Genomic DNA, 14,202 nt, shown 5'->3' on the forward strand with positions numbered 1-14,202 from the left:
ATACTATGATCACTTCGTTTACATCAAAATAAAATGTCCAGACGATTTAAACTTAAAAAAGAAATTAATAAAACAATTATTCCATTCGCCCTTGTTGGATACGAGTCGTTATAGCCAACGAGGCGCTTCGCGCCTCGTTGGCTATTAACCACCTCGTATTCAACGCGGGCTCATAAAATAATTGTTAAATATCCTCACTGTAACTAGCTTACGAGTGCTTCCGCTAAAAAATTCTCTGTGAGGCAGATTGCTCCCAGGACTACTGTGTTCCTTTATATAAAGATTTAACTAGGCAAGATAATTTTAGTCCTCAAATCAAGTTATCACTTTAAAGAAGTTTAACATAAACCTCTCCTTCTAGCTTTAAAGTCAGTACCTCTAGACTGATCGACTGTTTATACTATCCTACCAAAAGCGAAGTCATCATTTTTTTTTAATTGATTCTCATTGCAACCAGCTTACGAGTGCAGCCGCTTTCTACTTCTCCATGAAGCAGATCGATCACAGGCATACGACTATCGACAAGTCTCAGGTGCTCGTCCTATCTGTGACAACTCACTCCCAATCAGTTGGTACAGATTTCTTGGCCCGGCGGGAGATCGAATGCCAGGCACGTGTGTTCCTTCATACCACTGCGGTACCCATGCGGCAGGTTGGCTTCGAGGAGGACATCCGACCGTGCGCGATGGAATGGTGTCGAGAACAGTATGTTATCACTGGGACAACAACTGCTGTTGGAGGAGTAATAACATCCAAGTGAGAAACTGCGGTCGTTTCTTCGTTTACAAGTTACAGAAGCCTCCGGGATGCCAATATCGTTACTGTGGTGTTGGATATACACGTGAGAACTTTTACTGTTTGTTATAAAAATAGTACTGAGTAAACAAAAGTATGAGACTGTTAAAGTTTAATGAAGAAGTTTATCTATTTTTAAAAGGAAAATCGTTCTGTCTTCCTTCTATCCGCGCAGTTGTTGTAATGGTTTTGAAATAGCCGCCTTTATTGCAAAATAGAAAGGGCAATCGACGTGACATATTAGTCCGCGTAGACCAGCTCGGCTTTACACGGCAGATAATAAAACCTGATCGCCCTCTTCATTTCGAAAAGATTGCAGTTTTTAATGATATTAAATATAAAAACTTATTTCCTTTTCAGCATCAACCACGAGTCCAACACCAGGTAAGCAATGCACTGCAATGAAATACCTTTACTACTTATTTATTCTCTTTTAGTCTCAACAATAGCTGTGATATTAGTTGTTTAGTTTACCTTAAAAAATATTTACAAAAAAAAAATTGATCATCCGTTGATGATGTTATAAGTTATGGTCCTTTAAAGCGGATTCGTCAACTGACAAACAGCTTGAACTTCAAATAAAGCTGAACAATCAGCTTCAACGGACCAGAATGACAACAACACTTGTCTCTGTGGATAACTTCAGTTCAGGTTATTGAGTGTCAGTTACCATCGGTGATTCTTCTCAGAACCGCTATACTTTCACCCGGACGATCAAACCATATGAACTAAGATTCGCTTCCTTTACAGAGGAATGGCCCTCTCTAAACTACTTTTTAATTGGTACTGCTTGCAAGAGTTTTTTTTTCTGTTTCGTTTACGTTAAGCAAAATCGTGCATCTTATTTACTTGTTAATCAACCTTATTTGTTTCACAGTGACAACCACGACTCCACCTCCAGGTAAGGAATGGCCAGGAATGAAAATATATCACACCGATTTACTGCTTTATAACACTATCAACCGTGCTTGTCACTCTATTGTATAATTGTCCGCCCAAAAAGTTACAAATTCAGATTTTTAAGTTATCGATGAGTGAAATTGAATTCAAATTCTATCTTCACCACCCCCAACCTCCGAAACTGATTGACCAGTTAAAGCTGACTAATATCAGCATCACCTGAACAATCATCTTCAACGGATGTAAACTTATAACATCATCGACTGACAACAACTTTACACTGGACTCTAGACATGAGTTCCGCAAAGGTTATCGAACGCCAGTCGCCAACAACAATTCCTTTCAGAAATACTTTTAACCGGACGATCAAATGGTACGAAACCGTCTAATTCAGGTAGTTCGTTTAAAGAGGAAAGACCCCATCTAAAGCTCTGTCTGTTGATTAGTACTCCTTGCAGAATAATTACCTTGTTTCGTTTACCTTAAGCAAACCGTACATCTTATCTAATTAACAATTAGACTACGAGCCCGAGTTTTCTATGAGCAAATAGTCAACGAGGCGAGCCGAGTTGACTATCGCTCATAGGAATTGAGGGCGAGTGGTCTAATTGTTTTAGTAGAAACTCTAAAGGATTGAAGTCCAAAACCTACAATATTATGCACTTTGAAGACAAAAATAAAGAAAATCTACCGCTTAAAGAGCTATGCGCGCGCGCGACTGTTTTCTAGTAGGTAAATAGAAAACAGAAGGAGAACCAATCAGACTGCGGATTTCCAATAGAACACAGCTGAGTTTCTACTAATTGTTTTTATAATATAGATAGGAGTCTACGCGCGCTCTGATTGGCCGTTGACTGTTCGTTGGCTATAACCACTCGTATTCAACAAGGGCGAATGGAATAATTGTTTTATTAAATTCCTTTTTAAGTTTAAATCCACTGGACATTTCATTTTGATGTAAACGAAGTGAGGCGGGAAAAATTGTGGCGCGGTGTCCACTGCTTGAGTTGAATGAAACTCGCAAGGAAAGCGAGCGAGAGAGTTTTCTTTCGAAGATTTTCTTCGACAATCTCCTCTTAATCGTCTATTCATGCTGTAACTTGATTGTGACAACAATTAAGGTTTACGGGAATATCCGAAGCAACAGCTTTTCTGGAAATTACACGCTTTGTTCAAGTGGAACGAAGCAAAGGACGGATGTCATCGAGACTACAATATTATGCTGAGATGAAATTGCACTCAGACGGTGAAGTTTATTGAAGTTCAAAAAGACAAGATCAAGATTAAAAGGTAACAAACTTACCTGAAATGCTAAGCCTTATTTTACGTCGAACACTGAATGAAATTGCATGTGTCAATTTTCTGGTCTTCCCGTAAACTACTTTCTGCTTTTCATCTTCGTTTACTCGCTCTTGTTTTACATATTTTTAATTACACTTTTCACTCGCGGTGTCTAAAATCTATATCATAAAGCAAATAAAGAAGCCTAAGCCATGTTTTATACTGTCATAAAACACTCCGGGCATTTGAGAACACTCGAGAAATGTAGAAAACATTCGCCTGCGGCTCATGTTTTCTACATTTCCCTCGTGATCTCAAATGCCCGTCGTGTTTTATGACACTATAAAACATGGCTTAGGCTTCTTTATTTGTTAAATAAACCTTATTTGTTTCGCAGTAACAACCATGACAACCACGAGTCCACCTTCAGGTAAGGGATGGCCAGGAATGGAAATCTACTACATAACATTAATTGATAGTTTTATAACACTACATACCATGCCTGTCACTGGATAGTCTAATTAATCTCTCAAAATATTTACAATTTCCTATTTGCATGTTATCGATGACTGACTATTGACTTCATATAAGCTACCTTTCCCTACCTACCCCATCGCCCCCCTCCCCCACCCCTATCCCCTACTCATGACGCACGCCCGTATAAAGAACGTGAAAATGTCTCAAACTGTGCACCAAACTGACATTGGTTTACGACTACACGGTTTGAACTCAAACGGGAACAAATAAACCAATGATCTTAATTTTTTTTCCCTCGAATTAACTAAAAAGTCCGATTAAGTCACAGCGAGAAGATGACGCTTAACACAGCAAGAGAATTTCAATGTTCAACTCCTATTTTGACTTCAAAGAAGTTATATCAAAAACATCCGCATCTAGCTTTAAAGTCAGTGCTACTTGCCTGGTAGATTGTTTATACCAAAAGCGCAGTCATTAATTTGTTGTTGATTCTAACTGTTACCAGCTTACGAGTGCCGCCGCTATAGAATTCTCCGTGAGGCAGACCGATCACAAGCGTACGACTATCGACAAGTCTCAGGTGCGCGTCCTATCTGTGATAATACATTGCAAACCGGCTGGTACCGATTTCTTGGCCCGGCGGGAGATCGAATGCCAGGCACGTGTGTTCCTTCATACCGCTGCGGTACCCATGCGGCAGGTTGGCTTCGAGGAGGACATCCGACCTTCCGTGATGGAGTGGTGTCGAGAACAGTTTGTTATCACTGGGACAACAACTGCTGCTGGAGGAGTAATAGCATCCAAGTGAGAAACTGCGGTCGTTTCTTCGTTTACAAGTTACAGAAGCCTCCGGGATGCCAATATCGTTACTGTGGTGTTGGATATACACGTGAGAACTTTTACTGTTTTTTTATAAAAATAGTACTGAGTAAGCAAAAGTATGAGACTGTTAAATTTTAATGAAGAAGTTTATCTATTTTCAAAAGGAAACCGTACTGTTACCCTTCTATCACAGTTGTTGTAATGGTTTTGAAAAAGCCGCCTTTATGGAAAAACAGAAAGGCCAATCGACGTGACATATTAGTCCGCGTCGACCAGCCCAGCTTTACACGGCAGATAATAAAACCTGATCGCCCTCTTTATTTCGAAAATGTTGCAGTTTTAAATGATATTAAATATAAAAACCTTATTTCCTTTTCAGCATCAACCACGAGTCCAACACCAGGTAAGCAATGCACTGCAATGAAAGACATTTGCTACTTTTTTTTTTTTTTGTCTTTTAGGCCTCTCAACAATAGCTGTGATATTAGTTGTTTAATTCACCTTAAAAATATTTACAAAATTATTGATCATCCGTTGATGACGTTATAAGTTATGGTCCTTTGAAGTGGTTTCGTCAGCTGTCCAAACAGCTTGAACTTCATATTAAGCTGACCAATCAGCTTCAAGGGACCGGATTGAAAACAACAACACTTGTCTCTGAGGATGACTTCAGTTCAGGTTATTGAACGTCAGTTACCATCGGCGATTCTTCTCAGAACTATACTTTCACCCGGACGATCAAACCATATGAACTTAGTTTTGGTTCTCAATTCAGTCGCTTTCTTTACAGAGGAATGGGCCTCTCTAAACTGCTTTTTAATTGGTCATCCTTGCAATAGTTTTTTCCTTGTTTCGTTTACCTTAAACAAATCGTACATCTTATCTACTTGTTTATCAATCTTATTTGTTCCACAGTAACAACCACGACTCCACCTCCAGGTAAGGAATTGCCAGAAATGAAAATATGTCACATTGATTTACTGGTTTATAACACTATCAACCGTGCTTGTCACTCTATTGAATTATTGTCCCCTCAAAACGTTAACACATTCAGATTTTTAAGTTACCGATGAGTGAAAATTGAATTCAAATTCTATCTTCACCACCCCCAACCCCCGAAGTTCATTGACCAGTTAAAGCTGAGTAATATCAGCTTCACCTGACCAATCAACTTCAACGGATTAAACTTATAAAATCATCGACTGACAACAAATTTACACTGGACTCTAAACATGAGTTCCGCAAAGTTTTTCGAACGTCAGCAGCCAACAACAATTCCTTTCAGAAATACTTTTAACCGGACGATCAAATGGTACGAAACCTTTTATTTCACATTCAGGTAGTTCCTTTAAAGAGGAAAGACCCCATCTAAAGCTCTAGCTGTCTGTTGATTAGTACTCCTTGCAGAATAATTTCCTTGTTTAGTTTACCTTAAGCAAACCGTATATCTTATCTAATTGTTTATAAACCTTATTTGTTCCACAGTAACAACCATGACAACCACGAGTCAACCTTCAGGTAAGGGATGGCCAGGAATGGAAATCTATTACATAACATTAATTGATAGGTTTATAACACTACATACCATGCCTGTCACTGGATAGTCTAATTGGTCTCTCAAAAGATTTACAATTTCCTATTTGCATGTTAACGATGACTGGTTATTGACTTCATATAAGCTACCTTACCCTACCTACCCCCAACCCCCTACCCCCGTCCCCCCCAGCCCCCACACATGAACCACACCCATATCAGAACGTCAAAATGTCTCAAACTATGCACCAAACCTACATTCGTTTACGACTACACGGTTTGAAACACTAACGGGAACAAATTAACCAATGATCTTAAATTTATTTTTTTCTCAAATTGTCTAAAAAGTTAGATGAAGTCACAAGGAGAAGATGAGGCTTATATCAACAAGATAATTACAAAGTTCAACTCAAGTTTTAATTTCAAAGAGGTTATATCAGAAACCTCCACATCTAGCTTTATAGTCAGTGCCTCTCGCCTGGTAGATAAGATCATACCTAAACTGCGGTCATTCATTTGTTGTTGATTCTCACTGTAACCAGGTTATGAGTGTCGCCGCTATAGAGTTCTCCGTGAGGCAGATCGATCACGAGCATACGACTATCGAAATGTCTCAGGTGCTCGTCCTATCTGTGATAATTCATTGCAAACTGGTTGGTACCGATTTCTTGGCCTGGCGGGAGATCGAATGCCAGGCACGTGTGTTCCTTCATACCGCTGCGGTACCCATGCGGCAGGTTGGCTTCGAGGAGGACATCCGACGGTCCGTGATGGAGTGGTGTCGAGAACAGTCTGTTATCACTGGGCTAACAACTGCTGCTGGAGGAGTAATAACATCCAAGTGAGAAACTGCGGTTATTTCTTCGTATACAGGTTACAGAGGCCTTCAGTATGCCATGTTCGTTACTGTGGTGTTGGATATTCACGTAAGAAATTTTACTAGTTCGTATAGTGTGATCGTCCGGGTGAGAGTAGTTCTGAGAAGAACTGTTGTTGGTGACTGACGTTTCGACAACCTGAGCGGAAGTCATCTTCAGAGTCAAGTGAAAAGTTGTTGTCAGTCGATGATGTTATAAGTCTGGTCCGTTGAAGCTGATTGGTCAGTTAAGCCGTGATGTTATTGGCTGTAAGACTCGTGTAAAGTTTGTCATCAGTAATTGGTCAGTTTCGATCCGTCTATTGTTAGTCTAATTAAGTCGTTCTGTTCCGTCTATTGTTAGTCAAATTAAGTCGTTCTGTTGGCGGTTCGTTTGTCGCTTCTCTTTACGTCGTGAATAAGTCGTTTGTAAGGTGCCGGTAGTTGTTGACATCTGTTGATAGGCGTCTGTTCTAAGTTTGTGTTTCAAACTTAGAACAGACGCAGTTTGTCTGTTTGTCTGTTCTAAGTTTGTCTGTTCTAAGTTTGTTTTTTTCATTTCTGAACACCACCGACTTACTAAACACAAAATCGACTGGGACTCTGCTGAATGCTTAACCTACAGTACTAACTATTTTCAACGACTGACTCTGGAAAGCTGGTACACAAACTTAGAACAGCCAATAAAATCACGGCTTAACTGACCAATCAGCTTCAACGGACCAGACTTATAACATCATCGACTGACAACAACTTTTCACTTGACTCTGAAGATGACTTCCGCTCAGGTTGTCGAAACGTCAGTCACCAACAACAGTTCTTCTCAGAACTACTCTCACCCGGACGATCACACTATACGAACTACTGATACTCCTGGGTTCAAACCATTTACTTTAGAAATTTTACTGTTTGTTATACAATAGTTGTGGGTAAACGAAAGTATCAGACTTTTAGATTATAGAAGTTAGTCTCTTTTTAACAGACAGTAAAATCGCAATATTTTCCTTTTATCGCAGTTGTTTTAATTGTTTTCCTTTTCTATGATTATATCAGCTTAAAAGAATTGAATAAGCCGCCTTCATGGCAAAAAGAAACGTCAAGCCACGTGAAACATTTATCAAAATGTATTAATTCGCGTCGAAAACCCCGGATTTAGACGGCAGATACAGTAGTAGATCTGATCGCACTGTTTATGGCGAAAAGATTGCAGTTTTAAATCATATTAAATATGAAAACCTTCTTTTTTTTCAGGACCAACTCCGACTCCAACAGCAGGTAAGCACTACACTGCAATGGAAGATATTAAAGGTTAAATTGTCCTCATTAAATCTTCTAAACAGCTGTGATATTGGTTGTTTATATCCCTTAGTAGATAATTCAAAAACTATTCATCATCGCTTCATGAAGCTCCGTTGAAGCTGAATAGTCCATTTGAACCTTGAAGCTGATCAATATGCTTCAACAGACCAATCAGTTTCAACTTCAGTTGAAGCCGACCAGTTAGCTTCAACGGACCAGATTTTCAACATTATTATCGACTGACAACTTTTCACTTGACTCTGAAGATGTCTTTCGTTCAGGTTAACGAATGTCACTCACCAAGAACTTATTAAAAGTTCTGTTCATAACTACAATACTAGATATGCATCGCAACAAAACTTATATAAACCACAAGTAAGAACTATTACTGGCAAGCAAATGATCTCATTTAAGGCAATTGATCGTTGGAAGACAATTCCTCTATACCAAAAGGATTCGAATATATGTTCCCTGTGACGAGGATTCATTTCTAATATTTATTTCCCTGTAAATCGTGCATCTATTCTACTTGTTTGATCAACTATACCTTATTCGTTTTACAGTAACAACCAGGATTCCACTTCCACGTATGAGATAGCCAGAAATTGATATAAATTAAACCAGTGAAGAACATCAAAATGTCTCATATTATGCACCAAAAAGAACATTCGATCGTTTACGGCTACACAGTTTAAATTTTTAACGGGAACAAGTGAAAAAATGATCTCATATTATTATTTTTTTGTCAAATTATCTAAAAGGTCAGATGAGGTCACATCCAGAATATAACGGTTTAACTCAGCAAGAAAATTTCAGTGTTTAAATCAAGTTATCACTTTAAAGAAATTATAACATAAACCTCTCCTTCTAGCTTTAAAGTCAGTGCCTCTCACCTGATGGAATATTTATATTATCATACCATAAGCATGATCATTAATTTGTTGTTTTTATTGATTCTCACTTTAACCAGCTTACGAGTGCAGCCGCTATAGAACTCTCCGTGAGGCAGATCGATCACAAGCGTACGACTATCGACAGGTCCAAGGTGCTCGTGCTATCTGTGATAACTCACTCCAAACCGGCTGGTACCGATTTCTTGGCCCGGCGGGAGATCGAATGCCAGGCACGTGTGTTCCTTCATACCGCTGCGGTACCCATGCGGCAGGTTGGCTTCGAGGAGGACATCCGACCGTCCGTGATGGAGTGGTGTCGAGAACAGTCTGTTATCACTGGGCTAACAACTGCTGCTGGAGGAGTAATAACATCCAAGTGAGAAACTGCGGTTATTTCTTCGTATACAGGTTACAGAGGCCTTCAGTATGCCATGTTCGCTACTGTGGTGTTGGATATTCACGTAAGAAATTTTACTGTTTGTTATACAATAGTTGTGGGTAAACGAAAGTATCAGACTTTTAGATTATAGAAGTTAGTCTCTTTTTAACAGACAGTAAAATCGCAATATTTTCCTTTTATCGCAGTTGTTTTAATTGTTTTCCTTTTCTATGATTATATCAGCTTAAAAGAATTGAATAAGCCGCCTTCATGGCAAAAAGAAACGTCAAGCCACGTGAAACATCAAAATGTATCAGTTCGCGTCGAAAACCCCGGATTTAGACGGCAGATACAGTAGTAGATCTGATCGCACTGTTTATGGCGAAAAAATTGCAGTTTTAAATCATATTAAATATGAAAACCTTCTTTTTTTTTCAGGACCAACTCCGACTCCAACAGCAGGTAAGCACTACACTGCAATGGAAGATATTAAAGGTTAAATTGTCCTCATTAAATCTTCTAAACAATAGCTGTGATATTGGTTATTTATATCCCTTAGTAGATAATTCAAAAACTATTCATCATCGCTTAATGATGCTCCGTTGAAGCTGAATAGTCCATTTGAACCTTGAAGCTGATCAATATGCTTCAACAGACCAATCAGTTTCAACTTCAGTTGAAGCCGACCAGTTAGCTTCAACGGACCAGATTTTCAACATTATTATCGACTGACAACTTTTCACTTGACTCTGAAGATGTCTTTCGTTCAGGTTAACGAATGTCACTCACCAAGAACTTATTAAAAGTTTTGTTCATAACTACAATACTAGATATGCATCGCAACAAAACTTATATAAACCACAAGTAAGAACTAATACTGGCAAGCAAATGATCTCATTTAAGGCAATTGATCGTTGGAAGACAATTCCTCTATGCAAGTTCTTAGCAACCGAAAACAGACCTCTGGATCCCGCAGAGATAGAGGTTTTTCACTCCTCTATCTCAGCGTGAAGTCCAGTAGCTTGCAGCATTCCATTGTAACAATATCCCTGCCATTAATCGTTTCTGTTCTACTAGATGTGCGAACTTTAGCGCGAATGTGTCATAATCCCGAAAGGTGAAAGAGTGTATATAATTAAAAATTATATTTTGGTCATAAAAAAGCTTCAGAGAAATACAAGACGTTTGATGTTCCGGGACATTATATACTTGATATATTTGGCACGTTTAGTGTTAGTTTGGGAAGAATGCGAGCGGTCTTCTTTTCGATTCTTTTACTCCAGTTCTTTCACGGAGCGAGATAAAAAGTTCAAAACCGAAATACTTCTTGAACGAACTCTTCGATTTTCTCATTTTTAACTACTCGCGTACGGAAATATCTCTATAGAAATGTATTTTTAAAGTTGTGTCTAGATACCCGGCAGCGCTAAATACCCGGCAGTCAGAATTTCTCACCGTTTTTCTAAGAATACTCGAACGAAACACCTATCCAAGCGATTTCCATACTTACATGTAAGGCTTCTACACCGAATTGCACACTTTTTCGCAGCCCATAGCACAAAGCGTTTGGCGGAGGAAGTTCAGCGGTGAAAAATTCCATCTACTTATATTAATTCGTTGGCATTTCTAAACAAAGTTCGAATTTTAGATTTTTATCCTTTCATTGATGTTTTTCTGATCTACCTGAACAACTTATTGATGTGAATGCATGGCCCATATTTTCCGCGGAGAAATAACAATTTTTAGTTTACAATGTAAAAGTACACAACCTATGTTGATCATGACTTTTGCAGATTTGGCGGCTCCTAAAAGAGCCATTTTTAGCGACCTACAAACGTCCAAAACGACGAAAGCAGGGCGCGGTGGCTCATCAGTAAAAGAGCCGTTTTGGGGACATGTAAAGTGCTGCTGGACCGGAGACAGGATATGCTTTATTTTATACACCAGCTGTACAAACGAGCCGCGAACAGGATTTCAGCAACTGCTTCCCAGTATTCTTCCCATCTTGATGTTCCTACCGTAGACCGAACAATACGTTCTGTTGCACGACCTGTGCTGCCACTTATTGCAGCCATCACATTAAAGGGCTTCTTGGCGCGCGTTTACGAATTTTTTTGCGCTTTTTGTACATTTTTTGTTTTCTTTTTCATTTTACTTTAAAGCTTTCCTTTACAGTTCAAATGAATGAATGACGAGAACTGTGAGTAGACTCTCGTCAAGAGTCGAAATACTAGTCATTTGCTTGCATGGTTAATGTTGATGTTGATACCAGGGCTAAACTTGGGGAAGCCCTAAGCTTTGAAGTTTGTATATCCCAGAAATACTCAGGCATGCAATGCGAATGCCAGGACTACAAGGGAAAAAAGGATATATAACACTTGCCTAAGCCTCGATGTCAAGTGCGAATCAAAATATTAAAAAGAGGTTATATATATATATCCCTGAAGCACTCAGGCATACAATGATGCCAGGACTCCAAGTTGGATTAACCAAAGAGGATATATAACACTTGCCTAAGCCTCGATGTCATGTGCGAATCAAAATATTAAAAAAAGGTTATATATCCCTGAAGCACTCAGGCATACAATGATGCCAGGACTCCAAATTGGAATAACCAAAGAGGATATATAACACTTGCCTAAGCCTCGATGTCAAGTGCGAATCAAAATATTAAAAAAAGGTTATATATCCCTGAAGCACTCAGGCATACAATGATGCCAGGAATCCAAATTGGAATAACCAAAGAGGATATATAACACTTGCCTAAGCCTCGATGTCATGTGCGAATCAAAATATTAAAAAAAGGCTATATATATCCCTGAAGCACTCAGGCATACAATGATGCCAGGACTAAAAGTTGGAATAACCAAAGAGGATATATAACACTTGCTTAAGCCTCGATGTCAAGTGCGAATCAAAATATTAAAAAAAGGTTATATATCCCTGAAGCACTCAGGAATACAGTGATGCCAGGACTCCAAGTTGGAAAAACCAAAGAGGATATATAACACTTGCTTAAGCCTCGATGTCATGTGCGAATCAAAATATTAAAAAAAGGTTATGTATCCCTGAAGCACTCAGGCATACAATGATGCCAGGACTCCAAATTGGAATAACCAAAGAGGATATATGACACTTGTCTAAGCCTCGATGTCATGTGCGAATCAAAATATTAAAAAAGGTTACATATCCCTGAAGCACTCAGGCATACAATGATGCCAGGACTCCAAATTGGAATAACCAAAGAGGATATATAACGCTTGCCTAAGCCTCGATGTCATGTGCGAATCAAAATATTAAAAAAAGGTTATATATCCCTGAAGCACTCAGGCATACAATGATGCCAGGACTCCAAATTGGAATAACCAAAGAGGATATATAACACTTGCCTAAGCCTCGATGTCATGTGCGAATCAAAATATTTAAAAAAAAAGGTTATGTATCCCTGAAGCACTAAGGCATACAATGATGCCAGGACTCCAAATCGGAATAACCAAAGAGAATATATAACACTTGCCTAAGCCTCGATGTCATGTGCGAATCAAAATATTAACAAAAAGGTTATATATCCTTGAAGCACTCGGGCATGCAATGATGCCAGGACTCCAAGCTGTACAAACCAAAGAATATATATAACACTTGTTTACGCTTATATTTCATGAGCAAATCCAAATATTAAATAAATTTTAATATCTTGGAAGCACTTACATTTGGCATGCATGTGATACCTGGACTTTAAGTTTGCCAAGCCAAGGAGGATATATAACACTTGCCTAAGCTTTGATGTCATGTACGAAATCAAAATAATAAATACAAAATAATCAAAATAATCAAAATAAATACGTTTGTATGATGAGCAAACCATACAGGATATATAATGATCGCATAATTCTTCAAGCTACACTTCTCCAAAATTATTCCTTATCAAATCCTGGTTTAGCCAGAAAAAATATATATTAAACCTGACTATTGTTACTCATGGATTTTTCCTTTGTACTGGAGAATATTAACTTTGTATGCTGCTAATGCATCAACAATGTTACCCTGCAAAGCTCCTAGTATTTGTTTTACCAAAACGATCGGCGCTAGTATTGTTGTGGCTGCATTCGCTGTTCGTCAAATTTTGGCCCATCTTCGGTTTGTCTACCAGCCAAATATGCTTCTTTTAGTGGCTGTCTTTTTATTTTCTGTCGAAAATAGGCCTGAGAAACACAGCCGAGGAAATTAATAGGCTACCTTCTTGTGTACGTGTCGATGAAAAGCCCGCCATTTTTTAGGTTTCTGAAATCGACCATAGCAAATTCTCTCACAGGCTTGAAACCAATGGGCCACATCAATTATCCACAGGAACACTGAATATTTAAGGATCAGGGGATTCAGTAACATTTCCATGATTTGCACGTCGGAGTGCTGCAGAATCCATTCTGAACAGGACTCGATCGACATCAAGACATATTTAACGCGCGCTTTGTCAGGAAAATCTGTAATCCAATCTCAACAAAATTAATGTCAAAAGAACAATCCAGCCGCTTAAAATAAACAGGAATGCCTCCAAACAGCCGCTTCACATGTGGTTGTACAAAAGCGTTAAAACTGTCGGCCGGTAAAAGCACAAATCACATGCGATGATAGCTTCTGAGCCGGCCTATGACGTCACTTTATAGCAACGAGACCGTGCGAATTTTTGAACTTCCGGTTACTTGTGGCTCGTTATAGGATTCATTTCAAATATTTATTTCCCTGTAAATGCATCTATTCTACTTGTTTGATCAACTATACCTTATTCGTTTTACAGTAACAACCAGGATTCCACTTCCACGTATGAGATAGCCAGAAATTGATATAAATTAAACCAGTGAAGAACATCAAAATGTCTCATATTATGCACCAAAAAGAACATTCGATCGTTTACGACTACACAGTTTAAATTTTTAACGGGAACAAGTGAAACAATGATCTCATATTAT

The 14,202-nt window shown here is 38.7% G+C and overlaps 2 protein-coding genes across 2 annotated transcripts in view; one reads left to right on the forward strand and one right to left on the reverse strand.

Annotated features, from left to right (window-relative positions):
• Positions 1-11,258, forward strand: part of LOC144646030 (uncharacterized) — a 63,523-nt gene extending 52,265 nt beyond the window's left edge. Inside the window, exons 49-61 of the mRNA XM_078505555.1 lie at positions 458-841; positions 1,156-1,179; positions 1,673-1,696; positions 3,374-3,406; positions 3,959-4,342; positions 4,655-4,678; positions 5,191-5,214; positions 5,761-5,793; positions 6,351-6,734; positions 7,916-7,939; positions 8,934-9,317; positions 9,674-9,697; positions 11,029-11,258. Of these exons, the coding sequence (XP_078361681.1) occupies positions 458-841; positions 1,156-1,179; positions 1,673-1,696; positions 3,374-3,406; positions 3,959-4,342; positions 4,655-4,678; positions 5,191-5,214; positions 5,761-5,793; positions 6,351-6,734; positions 7,916-7,939; positions 8,934-9,317; positions 9,674-9,697; positions 11,029-11,258 (1,976 nt within the window). The remainder of the gene's footprint in view (positions 1-457; positions 842-1,155; positions 1,180-1,672; positions 1,697-3,373; positions 3,407-3,958; positions 4,343-4,654; positions 4,679-5,190; positions 5,215-5,760; positions 5,794-6,350; positions 6,735-7,915; positions 7,940-8,933; positions 9,318-9,673; positions 9,698-11,028) is intronic.
• A 2,201-nt stretch (positions 11,259-13,459) lies between these two features.
• LOC144646039 (uncharacterized) overlaps positions 13,460-14,202 on the reverse strand; it is a 30,582-nt gene continuing 29,839 nt past the window's right edge. The window contains exon 36 of the mRNA XM_078505564.1: positions 13,460-13,716. Coding sequence (XP_078361690.1) covers positions 13,460-13,716 — 257 coding nt within the window. The remainder of the gene's footprint in view (positions 13,717-14,202) is intronic.

The sequence above is a fragment of the Oculina patagonica genome, chromosome 1, assembly GCF_052425735.1.
Source record: "Oculina patagonica isolate OP01 chromosome 1, crgOcupat, whole genome shotgun sequence".
Taxonomy (NCBI): Eukaryota; Metazoa; Cnidaria; class Anthozoa; order Scleractinia; family Oculinidae; genus Oculina; species Oculina patagonica.